This window comes from Elgaria multicarinata, chromosome 5, assembly GCF_023053635.1.
Source record: "Elgaria multicarinata webbii isolate HBS135686 ecotype San Diego chromosome 5, rElgMul1.1.pri, whole genome shotgun sequence".
NCBI classification, from domain to species: Eukaryota; Metazoa; Chordata; class Lepidosauria; order Squamata; family Anguidae; genus Elgaria; species Elgaria multicarinata.
The window spans coordinates 138,174,218-138,192,735 of record NC_086175.1 but is presented as its reverse complement, the minus strand read 5'-3'; the positions used below and the strand labels follow the sequence as shown (position 1 = coordinate 138,192,735).

The 18,518-nt window shown below is 41.1% G+C and overlaps 1 protein-coding gene across 3 annotated transcripts in view; it reads left to right on the top strand.

Annotated features, from left to right (window-relative positions):
* The window catches only part of ERCC6 (ERCC excision repair 6, chromatin remodeling factor), a 49,873-nt gene that overhangs the window by 5,413 nt on the left and 25,942 nt on the right, over nucleotides 1-18,518 (top strand). For all 3 annotated transcript variants that reach the window (XM_063127359.1, XM_063127358.1, XM_063127360.1), the window contains 8 exons: nucleotides 1,214-1,334; nucleotides 3,195-3,300; nucleotides 5,563-6,274; nucleotides 7,611-7,739; nucleotides 10,495-10,653; nucleotides 12,372-12,507; nucleotides 15,787-15,957; nucleotides 17,561-17,737. In XM_063127359.1, coding sequence (XP_062983429.1) covers nucleotides 1,214-1,334; nucleotides 3,195-3,300; nucleotides 5,563-6,274; nucleotides 7,611-7,739; nucleotides 10,495-10,653; nucleotides 12,372-12,507; nucleotides 15,787-15,957; nucleotides 17,561-17,737 — 1,711 coding nt within the window. The remainder of the gene's footprint in view (nucleotides 1-1,213; nucleotides 1,335-3,194; nucleotides 3,301-5,562; nucleotides 6,275-7,610; nucleotides 7,740-10,494; nucleotides 10,654-12,371; nucleotides 12,508-15,786; nucleotides 15,958-17,560; nucleotides 17,738-18,518) is intronic.

The window sequence follows — 18,518 nt, the reverse complement described above, 5'->3', positions numbered from 1 at the left end:
GATGGAAACACTAGCTCGGTGGATGGCAACAAGGGAGAGGGCCTTCTCAGTGGTGGCCCCCCAATTATGGAATAATCTCCCCAACTAGGCTCGCCTGACGCCAACTTTGTTATCTTTTCGGCACCAGGTGAAGACTTTTCTTTTCTCCCAGGCAGTTAACTGTGTATGTTGAGTCTTTTAACTGACCCCAGAATAACTGTTTTAAATGTATATTGCTGTTTTTATGCTTTTAAAATTTTGTATATTTGTTTTTAATGTTCATTGTTTTTAACTTTTGTAAACCGCCCAGAGAGCTTTGGCTTTGGGGAGGTATATAAATGTAATAAATAAATAAATAAATAAATAAATAAATCTGAATTACACTCTCTTCTCCCATCAGGGTAGTGGGGGATAGCCCAGTGAAGTGGGGTTTCATATAGCCTTTGATGACCTTAACATTGCACTAACCCTGTGGGTACACCTCTACTGTTGTGATGGCACAGATGTCCCCTGTTGCACCAAATTATTTATTTATTACATTTATATACCATCCTATAGCCGAGGCTCTCTGGGCGGTTTACAAATAATCATAGAATAGTAGAGTTGAAAGGGGCCTACAAGGCCATCGAGTCCAACGCCCCTGATAAAGACAGATAGTTACCAGGGAAATATCTGCAAACAAATTTTGTGGAGTGGGTGGGTTGCACATTTAAAGCGATTTTCGGATTACTTTGTGGATGTACACTGTCGCAGCAGATACCTGTGGGCTTTTTCAATCAAACATCTACTTGTGTTCAAAATAACCTACTTACTGGCCTTAGCACAGATAAGAAAAACGTTATTCACCGTAACAACTTACTTGATAATTTACCCTAAATAATTCCCAGAGTGACCACAGAGTATAAAATATTGAATATAAAGTAACATCTAAATAAATTCTAGTTGAGATTTAAGCAAGAATTCATTAACTAAGATTTTCTTTTCTTTCTTTCTTTTTCTTTTTTGCTTGCAGAATAGAAATGCTTTAGTTACAATTTTGTCATGTCTGCAAACTTGGAAGGTTTTATGAACTGCTGTTTTTCATGCATTTGAAAATCGACTATTACTTTAGAGAAACAATATTGGGTTTTCGGGTTTAGACATTGCCCTGTATTTAAGCTGAAGATGAATCTTGTTTGCCAGCATTTAAATCTTCTCGTTGAAGCTTAGTCAATGATTGAGTTTGTGTTTTTAGGTCATGTACAGCGTCCCTGAAACAAATCACTGCCATTATTGAACAATTTACTCCTCAAGCTGCCTCTAACAAAGATATCAAAAGAAAACTAGATTCCGTGAAGCGGCAAAAATACAACAAGGTAACGAGAAGTCACTAATTGTGCGTAGTGTGTGAGACTCCCTTTATGTCTTAAGTTTTGATGTTAGGATGAACTCTGTGCTATCTCCAGTATTCGAGGCAATAAGCCTGTGTGCACCAGTTGCTGGGGAACATGGGTGTTAGGGTGCTGTTGCACCATGTCCTGCTTGTTCATCCCTGGCCGATGGCTGGTGGCCCACTGTGTGAGCAGAGTGCTGGACTAGATGGACCCTTGGTCTGATCCAGCCTCAGGGCCCTTCTGACGTTCTGCATAACCCTCCTTAAGAACATAACACGAGCCCAGCTAGATCAGGCTATGTTAGATCCGTCTAGTCCGGCACTCTGTTCACACAGTGACCATCCAGCTGTCCCACCAGCAGGACACGGTACAACAGCACCTCCTCCCACCCCTGTTCCCAGCAATTGGTTTATGTAAGCTTACTGCCTCTGATACTGGTGGTAGCCCATAGCCATCAGGACTAGTAGCCCTTGAGAGCCTTCTCCTCCAAGAATTTATCCAACCCCCTTTTACATGTACTATTTGCAAGCCAGGTTTCCTCCGTCCTATATTTATGCATTTGATTTTTGTACCTAAATGCAAGGTTTTACATTCTCTGCTGATTTTCATCTTGTTAGCTTTGGGCCAAAACTATCAAGATCCTTTTGATCTTGATTCTGTCTTCCATGGTGTTGGCTGTCATCCTAGCTTTGTGTCCCTTGCAGATTTGATAAGTCACCCTTATCCAGCAGTATTTGGACACATATGAAATGCATTTTTATATTTGTTTTTACATTTATACACCTAGAAAAACAAATAGGTAATATTTATTTATTTATTTATTACATTTATTATTATTATTATTATTATTATTATTATTTATTTATATAGCACCATCAATGTACATGGTGCTGTACAGAGTAAAACAATAAATAGCAAGACCCTGCCGCATAGGCTTACATTCTAATAAAATCATAATAAAGCAATAAGGAGGGGAAGAGAATGCACCAAACAGGCAGTATAAAAGTCAGAACAAAATCAAGTTTTAAAAGCTTTAGGAAAAAGAAAAGTTTTTAGCTGAGCTTTAAAAGCTGCGATTGAACTTGTAGTTCTCAACTGCTCTGGAAGAGCGTTCCAGGTGTAAGGGGCAGCCGAAGAAAATGGACGAAGCCGAGCAAGGGAAGTGGAGACCCTTGAGCAAGTGAGAAACATGACATCTTGTGATTGCTTGATTGATTCATCATCATCATCATCATCATCTCTATATGGCCCAAAAGCCAAAGCTCTCTTCCCAAAACGCTTCACAAAATAAAATACAATATAGCTTATCAGAAGAATACAACAAATGCATTTTTAACAAACCACAGTGCCTAGTATAATCTAGCAAAAAGTAAGCCTAAAATACAACAAAGAGGTATATCTTTAAAACAAGCCACATAGGGTGTGAGGCATTTGCCCAATATGTCAGCGACATTGACATTCCCGAAATGATTGAAGAGGAGGAGGCGGGGTGCTTATCATGTCTGTTTTGATTTATGAAAGTAATAAAAGGAGGGCAAGGAGAATGTCAGGTAGAGATACAAGGCCAGCCTCATACCTAGTGGTCAGATTCACTAGGATCTCCCGACTCCCAGTCCAACACTCTCGCCACTACACTACACTGGTCTCTATTAATACTTAAATTCAACATAAAAGTTGTGGAGGTTTTTTTTGGACCCAATACAATTTAAAGTGACCTTCAGGACCTGTGCATAAAAAGCAGCTAGTTTTCTCATTGTGTCCTGCCTTATTTTTTGTGTGTGGTTTTTTTGTTTCAAAAATGCGCTGCTCCTTTTTTAATGCTCTATTCTCTCTTTATGTCAGGAGCAACAGTTGAAAAAAATTAAAGCAAAGCAAAAGCACCTTCAAGTAATTCTTGGTGAAGAGGTTCTTGATGGAATAAGTGATGCTGCATTTGAAGAAGATGGAGGTGAGGAATGAAATGGTGGGTTTGGGGTGTCATTTTCATGTTCCCGCACTTTTCAGCATTCATTGGAAAGGAACCTCTCGTGCAAGCACTGAGTCATTACTGACTCTTGGAGGGACGCCAGCTTTTGCTGACGTTTTCTTGGCAGGCCTTATAGCAGGGTGGTTTGCCTTTGCCTTCCCCGGCCATGATTACCTTTCCCCCAGCTAGCTGGGTACTCATTTTACCGACCTCGGGAGGATGGAAGGCTGAGTCGACCCAAGCCAACTGCCTGAAACCAGCTTCCGCTGGGATCGAGTTTCAGCTGCAGAATAATAAGCATGGATTAATGCATTTCACTGGTGTTTTTTAAGAGAGATTTAGCACTGTTTTGATTTTGACAATCACTGATTGAATTAAATCTTCACCTGCAATCCTATCAACATGCACAGTTGTTAACATCTTAAAAACTGATGGGTTTTCGTTACGTGTGAACATGTTGCTAGACAGTAAAGGGTATATGGCAGCCTTCCTGAACCTGGTGTCCTCCAGATGTGTTGGACTGCGAAGCCCATAATTCCCAGCCAGCATTGGCCATGATGACTCCCAAATCTGTCTGCTCCCACTTTTTCCTTCTGCATCTGGAGGAGCCATCCTTCTGTGCCTACATTCTCTCCATTCACTCGATCTCTGCTCCTTTCTCGGTTCTCTCTCTATTGGTTCTCTGCCATTTTTCCACTTTCACCCTGTGTTCCTTCTGAGTAGAGATGTAAAATTTCTGGAAATTTTGAAGCCATGGAAAAAACCCGTTTTGTTCCCGTTTTTTGGGGGGAGAAATGGAAATTTTCTGAAAAATTGAAATAATGCAATATTAGCACTTTTTATAGATTGAAAGTCACTTTGTTACTTTAGGAACATAAAATGTAATTATGTCCAAGTTGGTTTGGCATAAAATTATTACATTTGGTATATTAAAAGTAGCGTATTCAAACAATTATTATAAATTTAATTTACTTTTTAAACTTTTTTTTTGGTAGCAAATGGAGCTACAAGCTCCTGAACTGTTAGGGACACCTGAACTGTAAGGAACCTCTTTGGTTCTGCCAGTTTATGAGGAGCAGGCAAAAAACAATTTTAAAGAATAACTGAAGAAACCACCAACATTAGTAACAAAGAAAATTATTTATGTCTCCACTACTCCTCCAGTGTCAAGACATAAAGCCCCCATTCCCATAAAAAGAACTGAGAAAAATGGGGGGGACACACCAAGATTGAATGAATATGCATGACATTTAATCAGACACATTTCCTGAGCTATAGCTATCAGTATTAGTTTCAGTCTCTGCTTCAATAGCAGTGCTGCCCCCTAGAGGCAGAAATGTATCTTGCTCTTGCATTTGAGAGTTGTAGTCTCAGTTTGCAACCTAGGACTTGCTTGTCCTTGGTGCACAGACATTGTAATAATCTGATACTGTACAGTTTTTAGAAATCATTTGGAGAAGAAAATATCTGAACACCTTGTCTTAAACATTTTATTCATCATGCTAAAATAAAACATTCCGTAATGCATTTTTCCTTCTTATGAGTATAGCAGAAGGTTAAAACCACAAGGTTCATTCAAACTCCAGGGAACTCCCTGGAATAAACAATTTGTCCTGAGGATTGCTTTATGAAGAGCTCTATGAAGAGAGACTGAAAGAACTGGGCATGTTTAGCCTGGAGAAGAGAAGATTGAGGGGAGACATGATAGCACTCTTCAAATATTTTAAAAGTTGTCACACAGAGGAGGGCCAGGATCTCTTCTCGATCCTCCCAGAGTGCAGGACACAGAATAACTTAAGTTATTTTTTGTGAACCGCCCAGAGAGCTTTGGCTATTGGGCGGTATAAAAATGTAATAAATAAATAAATTAAAGGAAGCCAGATTCCAGCTGGACATCAGGAAAAACTTCCTGACTGTTAGAGCAGTATGACAATGGAATCAGTGACCTAGGGAGGTTGTGGGCTCTCCCACACTAGAGGCCTTCAAGAGGCAGCTGGACAACCCTCTGTCAGGGATGCTTTAGGGTGGATTCCTGCATTGAGCAGGGGGTTGGACTTGATGGCCTTGTGGACCCCTTCCAACTCTGATATGATTCTATGATTCCCATGCCACACTTCTACATGGATGAATGGGTGAACCAATTTTTACAGTGATTTGGAAGATAATTATATATAGATCCTTTAAGAAAAAGATTGATTTTTAAATTATTATTATTACTACTACTACTACTATTATTATTTGTAGACCCTGGTCCCTCATCCCTTGGCAGTATGCTTATGCCAGTTCAGGAAACTGAATGGGAGAACCTTATCCGAACTGGTCAGATGACTCCATTTGGAACAAAAATACCCCAGAATCAAGGGAGGAAACCTCGCCAGATAATGCTAAATGAGGCGTCCGGTTTTGAAAAATATTTGGCAGATCAAGCAAAGCTCTCATTTGAAAGGAAGAAGCCCTCTGTTCGAAAGGGGACCAAGCAGAAAGCATCTCCGGAGAAGAATCGGTCCAAAGCTCCAGTAATTCCCGCAAAAACCAAGTGCGACAAGAGGAAAGGCCTATTAAAAACAGACAGCCGCCTGAAGAAACGCATGAGGAAGCTTCAGAATCATGTTCTTCAGATCCGGGCAAAGGCCAGACTCCCCAAGGTCAGGGAAGTGGAGGGAGAGGAGCAACAGGAGGGCAGTGAAGAGTCTGAGTACGGGCCTGATGAAGCTCTCAGCAGTCTAGAGGAGGAAGAGGCTTTTTTCCAAGACAGTGATGGTGATGATTATAAAGTGAAACCTTTCCCAAAGAGGAAGAAATATTCATTAACCGAGGAATTCCAAGAAGAAGAAATGGGTGATTCTGACTTTTTCCCAAGCTCTGAGGAAGAAGAAGCAGAGGATATTGTTGGAAAACGGAGAATAAAGAAATCCAGAGATGATGGCAATGAAGATTTCTATAAGCAAAGGTTAAGGTTAGTATAAAGAAAATCTTTATATGTTGGGTGTTTCAGATTACGAACTGGATCCAGGCAAAGTTAGTTGCACTTGATTCCCATTGAAATCAATGGGGCAAAGTAGTTACATGCCATTAATTTCAGTGGGACCGAAGTTCAAATAACTTAGTCTGGATCCAACCCTGATAGCAATATATACAATCAATTTTGGGGCAGGTATGAATGGTGGGAGGAGCAAAAGGTGTCATCGTGAAGTGTTGGATTTCGTACATGACAGTCATTGGATAAACCGTTAATCAATGAGCCAGTTACCTAGAGCTGTGGATGCATTGGGAAGAGGGTGAGCTTCCATCATCAAGTTTCCTATTCAAGACAGCATTGATTTTGTAAAGTGACATTGACTTTGGTTCGGAGTATTTTTGTTCCAAATGGAGTCATCTGACCAGTTCGGATAAGGTTCCTGAATTGGTATAAGCATACTGCCAAGGGACGAGGGACCAGGGTCTACAAATAATAATAGTAGTAGTAGTAGTAATAATAATAATAATAATAATAACAACAACAACAACTCTGCTATTCTATGTGGCCACCGTGGTTAGGAATGGTTCGTTCACACGACATGCTAAGTCGTGGTTCACATGACACGCAAAGCCATAATGTTTAGCTCAAAATGCTTAACCACCATGGCTTAGCATGTTGACTGAACAGGGTCAGATTTGCAGCATTGTTCAGGAAATAAATGAAACTTACTTTAAAACAGCGATTACAACTTACCATTTTTCTTGCTGATGTAAATCATTGATTTAACTTGCCTTGATTTTGAATCAATTCACCATGCCAGAGAGTATATGTCTAAGTTAGAATTCAAGCCCAGATTTCTTATGTCAAAATTCAGCACATTGTCTGCTGGATCACAATGGCTCTTTTCAGATTAACTGTTTCTTTTCTAGACGCTGCCTAATAATAATAACAATAATAATAATAATAATAATAATTCTTACCTGCTTCTCCATTTTGATCGAGGCGGGGAACCAACAGTAAACAGTAAAATACATAAAACTAAATTAAAACATAATATATATTGTTAAAAACATCCTAAAAAACATTCTAAAAGCATCCTAAAATTCCACTGGATAGGCCTGCCGGAAGAGTTCAGTCTTTATAGCTTTCTTGAATGCTAGTAGACTGTCAAGTTGACGAACCTCCTCCGGCAGGCCATTCCACAGTCTGGGAGCAGCAGAAGAGAAGGTCCTCTGGGTAACAGTTGTTAATCTAGCTTTTGCTAGCTGCCTACACTGTACAGTGTGTCAAATCTGCTAATACTGCTAAATGGTGTTTCTTACTATAATTTCAGGAGGTGGCACAAACAACAACTAAAAGACAGAAAGGCGCGGCAGATAGCGGGAGAAGATTCTGATGAAAGTGATGCCGAATTTCTTGAGGGTTTTAGAGTTCCAGGTTTTCTCTTCAAGAAGCTTTTCAAGTATGTATGTTAACGTAGCTTCTTGTGGGGGGATTATCCTAAATGGTTTAATAACATACTGATAAGGACTGAAAATCTTAAAGTTAGACAAATGGTTAAAATTCTGTCATGACATTCTGCAGCTGACTAAAGAGCTTAGCTTCTCCATGTGTTTATAAGCTCTCTTTCTTTTGGTTTAGTTGCATAAGGGATTTGTTCGTCCTACACAAGTACGATCAGAGTGTTCAGCAGAGGGATCGTTTTGCCCCATTCACATGTCTTTCCATTCGAGCAGTTTTAGCAAGGGATTCAAACAGAGTAACTTGTAAGCTACCACATTACAACACTTGTTTGAGCATGGTGCTTTGGACAGTCTTTAATGCATTCCTAGAACTCCCAGCTTGGTTATCATGTCCCTCGTCAACTTGCTGTGTGGGTGTAATAGTATGTTATGCGGCTGAGACCATCGTTCTACCAATGTATCTATGATCAGGCATCTCCAAAGGGAATTCAACCAAGAAAGGCAACTGAAAATGAGTCTTAGCAAGATAAAGCCTCTCTAATGAACTGTGTCTTCATGGAAGCATGGGTCAGCTGGCAAAACAGCCTGGGTGGTTAAGAAAGATCAATTGAATGGAGCAACTTGTCTGACACTCTAAGTAAAAGCTGAGATTCCCCTGCTCAGCAGGAATGGCAGCTGGCAATCCTTAAGCATTAGAGCTTGTGTTGACCACACTGGAGCACAAAGATGCAATCAGAGGAATCAAATTAAGATGATCAGTTTCAAATGAGTTTGTTCCTATCTCTTAATTTTACTTAGCAGATCGTCTGAAATCTATTATTGTAATGCTGTTATATTTATTGAGGATGCATGAGAGCAAAAGTGGCCCATAGGTTATTCTAAAAATCCTGAAATGCTCAGCTTTCTTCTTTAAAGGGAAAAAAACCCTGTTTCTGTCTTCTGCAAATATAGTTTTGGAAAAATGCTGAAGGGCTGGAAATAGGGACAAGTAGGAAACAGGTCAGGCATTCCCCACCCCCACCCCCGAGCTTTCAGGAGTTATTTGTACATATCAAGAATAAATATAATGGGTTGGATCCAGATTTAGTCATATTTAGAGTAGACCCCTTGAAATGAGACTTAAGTCACTCATTCCTAAGTTAAGTCTCAGTGATTTCAATGGGTCTATTCGAAGTATGACTAAATTTAGGTCCAACACAATAGATGCACTAAATGTGATTTAATGTGTGCTGTTTCGCTGAGAATTATGTTAAGTTGCATGCAGCACATTGTCAAACATTGTAGAGAGGCACAAGACACCATGGGGAGGGACCAAGACATGGGATGCAACTCTGGTAGTTCCAGTTAGCCCATCCATTTTCAGAGAACGCAGCCCATTCACTTTTAGACTTTTCTCTGTATCCATTAGGATGAGAATTTTTCTCTTTTTGCTCCAGTGAAGACATTGGACCTTGTGGTTCACCTTCAGTTGCCAAATTCTGCATTCACGCAGGTTCTAAACCCCTTGGCTTCACACTAGGAATAGTAGAAGTTATATGTGGGCAGTGCAGAATGTTTGTTTACAGGTATGGCAAAAAATCAGTGAATGGTTGTGTACATGGCCATGGAAAAGAATGTAATTCTGATGTTTAACTTGCTTTGATTCATGATGAGTAACTTGAGAGCTACTTCAGATAATGACTTCTAAATTAATGAGATCTACACTGAGAAGTGCTGTTTCAGTGTCAGGTCTAGAATCCATGTGGGTCAAATGACATGTGATGCTAAATGAAACTTGTCACTGGAAACTGCTCAGGTCTCCTTTTAATACTGGGTGAGGAACACCCAATTTCCATTGAGGCCTCCATATGTGGAGAGGAAGTTTTGGCCTTCAACTCCGTTCAGCCCTAACTAGTAGAGCCTGTGGTGAAGGATGATGGAAGCTACAGGCTGAAACATCATTGAGGGGAAAAGAGAAAAGAAGACTGAGGGGAGGCATGATAGCATGCTTCAAATTCTTGAAAGAGGAGGGCCAGGATCTCTTCCTGATCTTCCCAGAGTGCAGGGCACGGTATCATGGGTTTGTTACAGGAAGCCAGATTCCGGCTGGACATCAGGAAAAACTTCCTGACTGTTAGAGTGGTACGACAATGGAACCCATGACCTAGGGAGGTGGTGGGCTCTCCCACCATAGAAACATTCAAGAGGCGGCTGGACAGCCATCTGTCAGGGATGCTTTAAGGTGGATTCCTGCATGGAGCAGGGGGTTGGACTCGAAGGCCTTAGAGGCCCCTTTCAACTCAACTATTCTATGAATCTATGATCTGGAGGGCCACAAGTTGCCTGCCTCTGTTCCAGTGGGTTAATGTTTTTTCTTAGGAAAATAAAGCTAAAAGTGATGTAATGCTCTTTCAGTAGTTGTTTTTTTTAGGCCTTCTCAGTTGTATTGGCAGAAAATTATGGCCTGTTCGGGTTTTTTAAAATTGGATTTTAAAACAAAACTAAAAACAAATCTTCAGAGTCCTCATTTCGAAGCTGATCTGTTAGTATCTTGGTAATGCCTTCATTTAATGATAAACTACTTTCATTGTTGCATGAACAATTGGTTTATCATAACTAATATCTAAGGAAATGAAAAAAAAAGCAGCATGGCACTGTAAACATGGCCCTCATGTAAAACACATGCAGCATGTTACCGTAACCAGCTTTAGAACCTTATGAATGACTCCTTCATGCATTCTTACTTGCCATCCTATTTTGCTTCCTTATTTGTAGGTATCAGCAGACAGGAGTTCGGTGGCTTTGGGAACTGCACTGCCAGCAGGTGGGAGGAATTCTGGGAGACGAGATGGGATTGGGCAAGACCATCCAGGTTATTGCTTTCTTGGCAGGTCTGAGCTACAGCAAAATCAGGACTTGTGGTTCAAATTACAGGCAAGCGCTCTTCCACCGACGGCCAGTCTATAAAGCTCAATTAATATTTCATTGGTTGCATTGCTGTAAAGGAGGGCCCTGTGAATTATTAATGGCACTTCAATTTCAATATTCCTTTAATTCTTTTAGTTGTGGGGACTTCAAAAGAATTTTATTTATGAGATCCTGGATCTGGAGGGCAGGAAGAATTAAACATATCTAACACTCTTAATGAATTCCAAGCATTGGGATAAAATCTCAACAGATATTTTTGGTCAGTACTCTGCCTAAGGTTAGGTGGATTGTGCAAATGGACCGTTTACAAACCCAAATAGGTTAATATTGGTAGTTTAGATAGTTTGGAATTTTCAAAGATGTAATACCTTTAGGTCATTTTATTATATTCTACATTTAAAAATGGTTCTGCCAAGATACCAGGCAACTCTTTTATAGGAAATCATAATCCTGTTGTGATAGAAGTGAGATTCAAGAATAATCAAGGAAACTTCTTTGCAAAATCCTTTCCCAGGTCAGCATTGACACCAGATGTTCAAGAATGAGGAATTAGCTTTTCTGCTATAATGTATTCCATATGTAGCTATTGAACATTCATAATAACCAGGAAAAATGTCTTGAAACTCCTGGAAGACCAAATGGGCAACCACAAATAGAGCTGTAAAATTTCTTGAAATTTTGTAGACATGAAAAAGCAAATTTGGGGCAACATCAAAATTTATTGATTTGTTATTTACTTTTAAACTGCCCAATAACTGAAGTTTTCTGACTGATGTACAATGCATACAACACAAACATTAAAACAAAAATGTATTTTACTGCTTAAACAACAAAAATGCATCATTTATAACTTTACACATAAAATTGTACTATGTTTACTCAGAAAACCCAATCTGTTCAGTGGAGTTTAATCTCAGGTAAGCACACACAAGGTGGTAGCTTCAAAGGTATAAATGCCTTAATTTGTACAAGCAGAATTCTGAATATATCTAATACTAAAGATAGATGCAAATTGCTGCACCCTATAGTACCTAAGTACATGTAACTTAGTTTTCCACCACATGACAAGTAGGAAAAAGTAAGTTTTGAAACCACAAATTTTGGAATGAACAAAAGTATATTATTTGGACGGAAAGTCTCATACAGTCACACTGTTATCAGCATATTTGGATATCGGATTAAACTATATAGCAACATTGAATATATATTAGCATTGTATATGTCTACTGTATACACAGGAATTACTATTTCCCCTCTTCAAAGTCCCTCCTTTTATTTATTTTATTTATTTATGAAATTGATCAAAAGTTTTTCATTATAAAATAATCCCAAAGCCCTGTACAACTAATAAAACAATAAAAGCATACAACATCGACCTCAAGGCATCTTCTATCTGTCTATCTAATAAGCAATAATAAAATAAATCCTTTGAACACCAAAGAAACTCAGCAGTTGAAATCCACGGCCCTCTCTAGCTAGCCCCCTTCAAAGGCCTTCTGGAATACAAAGGTCTTAAACAATCTCTTAAAAGGCCATGATTTTGTATGTGCCCCCCCCGTATTGAATGGAAATAATTCTGTAACAATACTCTTTTCTGACTTGAATAAAACGTTTTTCAAGGAGCTAGTAGTTTATTTCGGTGTATGATTGGCAAGTTATTCTGACTGCTCATAAAAAGTCTGCTATTGATCTCCCATGGTGTTGCTGTCATATAATTCCGATAGGTTCCAAGGACTTGGTCCAACCGTGATTGTGTGTCCAACCACAGTAATGCATCAGTGGGTGAAAGAATTCCATACTTGGTGGCCTCCATTTAGAGTTGCAGTTCTGCATGAGACAGGCTCTTATGCCAGCAAAAAGGTACGTGTTCATTCAAAACTCTTATCAAGTCAGACCTTTACGCTTTCTCTGAAGTTCACTAATTCTCAGTATACGGACAGTTTGTACGTTAACCAAAGGTTGTTAAAGCTGCAGCCCTTTAATCTGGAGATAGCACCTGCTTTATCTATGTTGCTTTTGTACCATAGATAAAGCATACATCTAAGGTCCTCCTCCGAGTGCCTACTCCGAGGGAAGCTTGGAGGATGGGAACAAGGGAGAGGGCCTTTTTGGCGGTGGCCCCCCCGACTGTGGAATGATCTCCCCTATGAGGCTCGCCTGGCACCAACACTGTTATCTTTTAGGCGCCAGGTCAAGACTTTCCTCTTCTCCCAGGCATTTAACACCATTTAACAACACTAAGTTTGTTTTTTAAGGACCCCCAGAACTGTTGTTTTTAAATGGATACTGTTGTTTTTATACTGTTGTTCTTATGTTTAAAATTGTGTATACTTTTAATGTTTACTGTTTTTAACTTTTGTAAACCTCCCAGAGAGCTTCGGCTATGGGGCGGTATATAAAAGTAACAAATAAATAAATAAATAAATATTTTCCACCCTTTTTATTTGAAGTTGCCTGAGATGATTTGTCCTAGGTTGCCGATACTGATATATCTATAGTGCTGTGCAGGAGACCATTGCTAGGAAGTAAAGATGCAATAAATGCACGTTGGGGAGAAAACAAATGCATTACTGCCCTGGAACTGTGGTTTCTTTTGTGCGGTCTGTGTAAGCTCAATGTCACATTTTGATATAGGGGGAAGAGAGCTCATTTATTTCTTGATCGTTGACACTGATGAGAAATTCTTTCACGCATTTTAGAAACTTCACCAAAGTTGAAATTAAGCCTCTTACCTCAAGGCAGTCTGCACTGTATGGATGGAGCACATGTCAGAATCGAAGGAAGCAGGAGGTGTTGAGATTTCATTTTATTGTTACCTGCGTCAAGGTAGCATACAGGGATATCTTCACAGCAAACCTGCAAAGTAGGCTGTGTTAAGAGAACGACTGCCCCCAAGGCCACCCAGGCAAATTCATGACTGATGGAAGATTTGAACTTGGTTCTTTCCAGTGCTTTTATATAACCCAGTTCACATGTAACGAACTGGTTGTATAAAAGGGCTACACCACAGAGAGCCAGTGTGGTGTAGTGACTAAAGTGTCGGACTGGGAGTCGGGAGATCCAGGTTCTAGTCCCCACTCGGCCATGGAAGCCCACTGGGTGACTTTGGGCCAGTCACAGACTCTCAGTCCAGCCTACCTCACAGAGTGGTCGTTTTTTTGAGGATAAAATGGAGAGGAGGAGGATTATGTATGACACCTTGGGTGCCTTAAGGAGGAAAAATGGCAGGATGTAAATGTAATTCATTAAATAAATAAAGGTGGTGGATCATGAGTTAATTAGCCTGCAATTTCCCAGGCTGCGTGCTGGCATGAGCTGCTTCCACTTTGTACAAGCAACCTTGATCAACATGTGAACCAGGACCCAGTGTTTTACCCAATAACAATAATAAACCATGGATTAACCACTGGGTTGTTTAGCTACTAAGCAGCCCAGCAGTCCAGGTTCACACGTTATAGTCACAACCTCTGATCGGAGTTTTTTTATGCAACGCGGGAGCTGCTCACGCTTTGCACGCAAGGACTTCCTGCCGTTCCGTTCAATTTGGCTCTGTCATTCTAACCGTTACGGCACAGTAGCTGAGATTCACATGTTGCAGATATGTGGGTGGTTTTGCATATTACTATGGGGGTAAAGTCTTACGCTGCAGTTTAGCTTATTAACAGGAAGCACAGAAAAGTGCTAGTTTTTAATAATCCCTGGGTTCCATGATCTGTTGATTCCTGAGGAGGAGGTGGTAAGAACAGAGCAGCCACCCAAGTAGCTAGAGCACTTGAGCTTCCAATTGGCTGCTACGCTGCTACAGTGAGCCCAAAGTGTGTTCTCAGCCTTTTGTGCCTCTCTGATACGTCTCTCTCACCCATATTTATTTATTTCATTTCATTTCATTTCATTTCATTTCTATACCGCCCAAGAGCCGAAGCTCTCTGGGTGGTTCACAAAATATGTCTGAGTTTGTACTGTGTCTTTACTGCTTTCGTGGTGCAGAAACTGAAGCAGGGGCCTTAACTCGAAATCTCCACGCTTATGGAGGGCGTGAGTGAATTTGTGAGCCCTGTAAGTCATAGCTTTAAACTGAAGGGGTTTTTTGTTCCTAAAGCTTCCTTTTCAAGTCTTGGCATTTTTCTTATGGTTTTGGAATTAAGGGAGCAATCCTATGTCCCCTAGACAGTGCCTGAGGGGGCCTAGGATATTTCCATTTATTTATTTATTTATTTATTTATTTATTACACTTATATACCGCCCCCATAGCCAGGGCTCTCTGGGCGGTTTACAGAAATTCTAAAATTAAGATAAAAACGGGTATACAAAATTTAAAATTCTAAAACACAGAACATACACACATAAAGCATTAAAAACCGTTTTTTAAAAAACTAAACATGTGGGTGATTAAGATGTGCCGCCATATGCCTGGGCAAAGAGGAAAGTCTTAACCTGGCGCCGGAAAGATAGCAGCGTTGGTGCCAGGCGAGCCTCGTCAGGGAGATCGTTCCACAGTCTGGGGGCCACCACCGAAAAGGCCCTGTCCCTTGTTGCCACACTCCGAGCCTCTCTCGGAGTAGGCACCTGTAGGAGGACTTTAGATGTTGAACGTAGTGACCGGGTATATTCACGTCGGGAGAGGCGTTCCATCAGGTATTGTGGTATTTCTTGGCTCTAAGCTCGTGGAGAGGGCCCTGGGCTGGGAGGCAGGAAACCTCACCCGCCCGCCCCCCAAATGTAGCCAGCAGAGAGAGAACTGCAGCAGCTACTGCTCCGTGCTCGCAGAATTGAGCACCGAATTGGGGAAAAGGAGGTGTTCCCGGGGGTGGGGTGGGGAGACTGGGGACGTGGGGCTATGAGCTACCCCCAGCCTCCTTCCCTTTCCCCCACCAGAGCCTCCACTAGATGGGCAAAATCGCGCAAGGCGCCTCCCACTCTGCACTGGGTACTCATAAACCTCCCGAGTTCGGAGGCTTATGAGTAGCCCAGGGAACTTCCCGTAGGATTGTGTCCTAAATGATTTTTTAAAAAAATGCATGTTTGCCTTCTTTAGCAAGCCCTGCTATGTCACTGCAGTGGTGACATTAGTTATGTAGAGTGTGTCCTTTATTGGACTTCTCACTGTCCTAATAATTGGCAACGTATCATTCTTTGCAGGTGAAACTGATTCGGGAAATTGCCGCATGTAATGGTATTTTGATAACCTCCTATTCATATATTCGCTTGCTGCAAGATAACATCCACGGCTACAATTGGCATTATGTGATTCTAGATGAGGGACATAAGATACGGAATCCAAACGCTGCAGTTACAGTTGCTTGCAAACAGGTATGATCCTAAAAATTAAGTTTGTAAATGAATGCTAAACTTGGTCTTGATTGGGCCATCATTTCATGCCCCCAAACACACTAAATTCTGTCCAGAGAAAACCCAAATACTACGGCATATTATGCAAGGTAATATTTGCCACGACACAGGCTCTGAACACCAGGCCTCCTGTCTGCCACCACTTCTTGTGGGGCGACACAGGCTCTGAACACCAGGCCCGGCCGAGGCTACTCCCTGCTCAAGCCAAGCACCACCGCTTGACATGCCTGAGGCAAGGGATAAGAACCACCTTCCTCCAAACTATGTGGAGAAAGGGGTTTAAATGGAGAAGGATTTTAATATATATATAATAATGCGCTGTGAGTTATATCTGCTTAGGTGAATGATTGTCAGAGTGGGTATTAAATGTGTAAACTTAAGATGATAAACGCCAAACAGACACGTGGGATTTTTGTGGTAGTTTTAAAACAAACAATCAAAATTTATTTTTAAAAGTTCATAAGCTTTGTTTCAAATAACAACATTTAAAAACCTTTTTGAAACCTTCCATACAATCCGGTCACTCTCACATTCGCGCTTTCCTTTTTCTCACACAATCACTCTTGAACTTTCTTTATTATCAGTATTGATTAATATACTTCCACTACGTGCACACCACACCCTGAAGACACCACTCACTACACTGACTCTCAAATTTCCCAGATCTTAAGTACCATAAATACAGAGAGCACTACAGACTCTAAGAGTACCTAACATCTGTCACCTAACCCTCTGTCAGGGATGCTTTAGGGTGGATTCCTGCATTGAGCAGGGGGTTGGACTAGATGGCCTTGTAGGCCCCTTCCAACTCTGCTATTCTATGATTCTATGAACAAGTCTCCCTGAAAAGTTTTCTCAATCCCCTCCGTCCTTCCCTTATATATATCACTCCTCCCCGCTCCCAAGACATTCTAACTCCGCCCACTCAGGGCCACATTCTAAAAAACACAGACTTACAAACTGCAGACATACATTTGGAATTGACTTGTGGGGTGTAACGCCACAACATTAACCTACAGATTTTCTTCCAATGTTTTTCTCTGCTCCGCTGAGATTTTTGGTGTAAACTTAATAATTGGGGTTTTTTTCCCCCTAATTGCATTTATTTTGAACATTGGTTGTCATTTTGCAAAGTGCTCAGCAAGTTATGAGAATATATAATTCTTAGGAATGTGTGTATTGTTTACCCACATGCCACTTGGACGTGGCACTTTATAAAGGAAGTCAAGGACGCATGCGAACGTCTTAGTTAATTTTTTGAACATACCCAGTGGGGGATTTCTTTACCTTTATTCTTTGCACCATGGCCCTTTCCCTCCTCTTCCTCTAGATCAGCCTTCCTCAACCTGGGGCGCGCCAGATGTGTTGGACTACACCTCCCAGAATGCCCCAGCCAGCTGGCTGGGGCATTCTGGGAGGTGTAGTCCAACACATCTGGAGTGCCCCAGGTTGAGGAAGGCTGATTTAGATGCTTCTGGAAGTCTTCTCAGTTTCCATTGGCAGAATTTACACTTTCTCTGTATCTCATCTTAACCTGAAAATTCTTGCTTGTTTCCTGTTGCAGTTCTGTACTCCTCATCGGATCATTTTGTCTGGATCGCCTATGCAAAATAACCTGAAGGAGCTGTGGTCCCTCTTTGATTTTGTATTTCCAGGAAAACTGGGGACGCTGCCTGTCTTCATGGAGCAATTTTCTGTTCCAATAACCATGGGTGGATATTCCAATGCCTCCCCAGTTCAGGTAAAGGAAAGAAGCGCACCGTGGCTGTGGTTTGAGCAAGTCCCATTGAAAGCTCAGTCGTAGATCGAATGTGCACACTTCAGCACAGTCACTAAACAAATCCTAGTTAGCATTTGTCCATTCACCAGGGGGAAAACCCATACTGGGGGAGAGTCTTAGAAGCCTTAGTTAGATTCCGGCTGGACATCAGGAAAAACTTCCTGACTGTTAGAGCAGTACGACAATGGAACCAATGTCCTAGGGAGGTGGTGGGCTCTCCCACACCAGAGGCCTTCAAGAGGCAGCTGGACAACCATCTGTCAGGGATGCTTTAGGGTGGATTTCTGCATTGAGCAGGGGGTTGGACTCGATGGCCTTGTAGGCCGCTTCCAACTCTGCTATTCTATGATTCTAAGAGGCAGCTGGACAGCACTCTGTCATGGATGCTTTAAGGTGGATTCCTGCATTGAGCAGGGGGTTGGACTCGATGGCCTTGTAGGCCCCTTCCAACTTTACTATTCTATGATGCTATGAATTACAAAATTAACTAATTACTGCATGAGACCTGGGGAAATGGAATAAAAATAACTAGATCTGGCCTATGCAGCCCTTGACCAAGGGAAATGGCCTGCCCTTTCTCTGAATCAAAGAAACTCCACCAAATAATTGCAAGGTGAATTGTGGTTCTGAGGGGTGCTGTTACTTTAAATGTAACTTGTGGTCAATGTGAGTTCCCTTAACTTTGAGTAAAATCCAATATAAGTCCTACTTGCAAGTATACCCATTGAAATGAATGGGTATC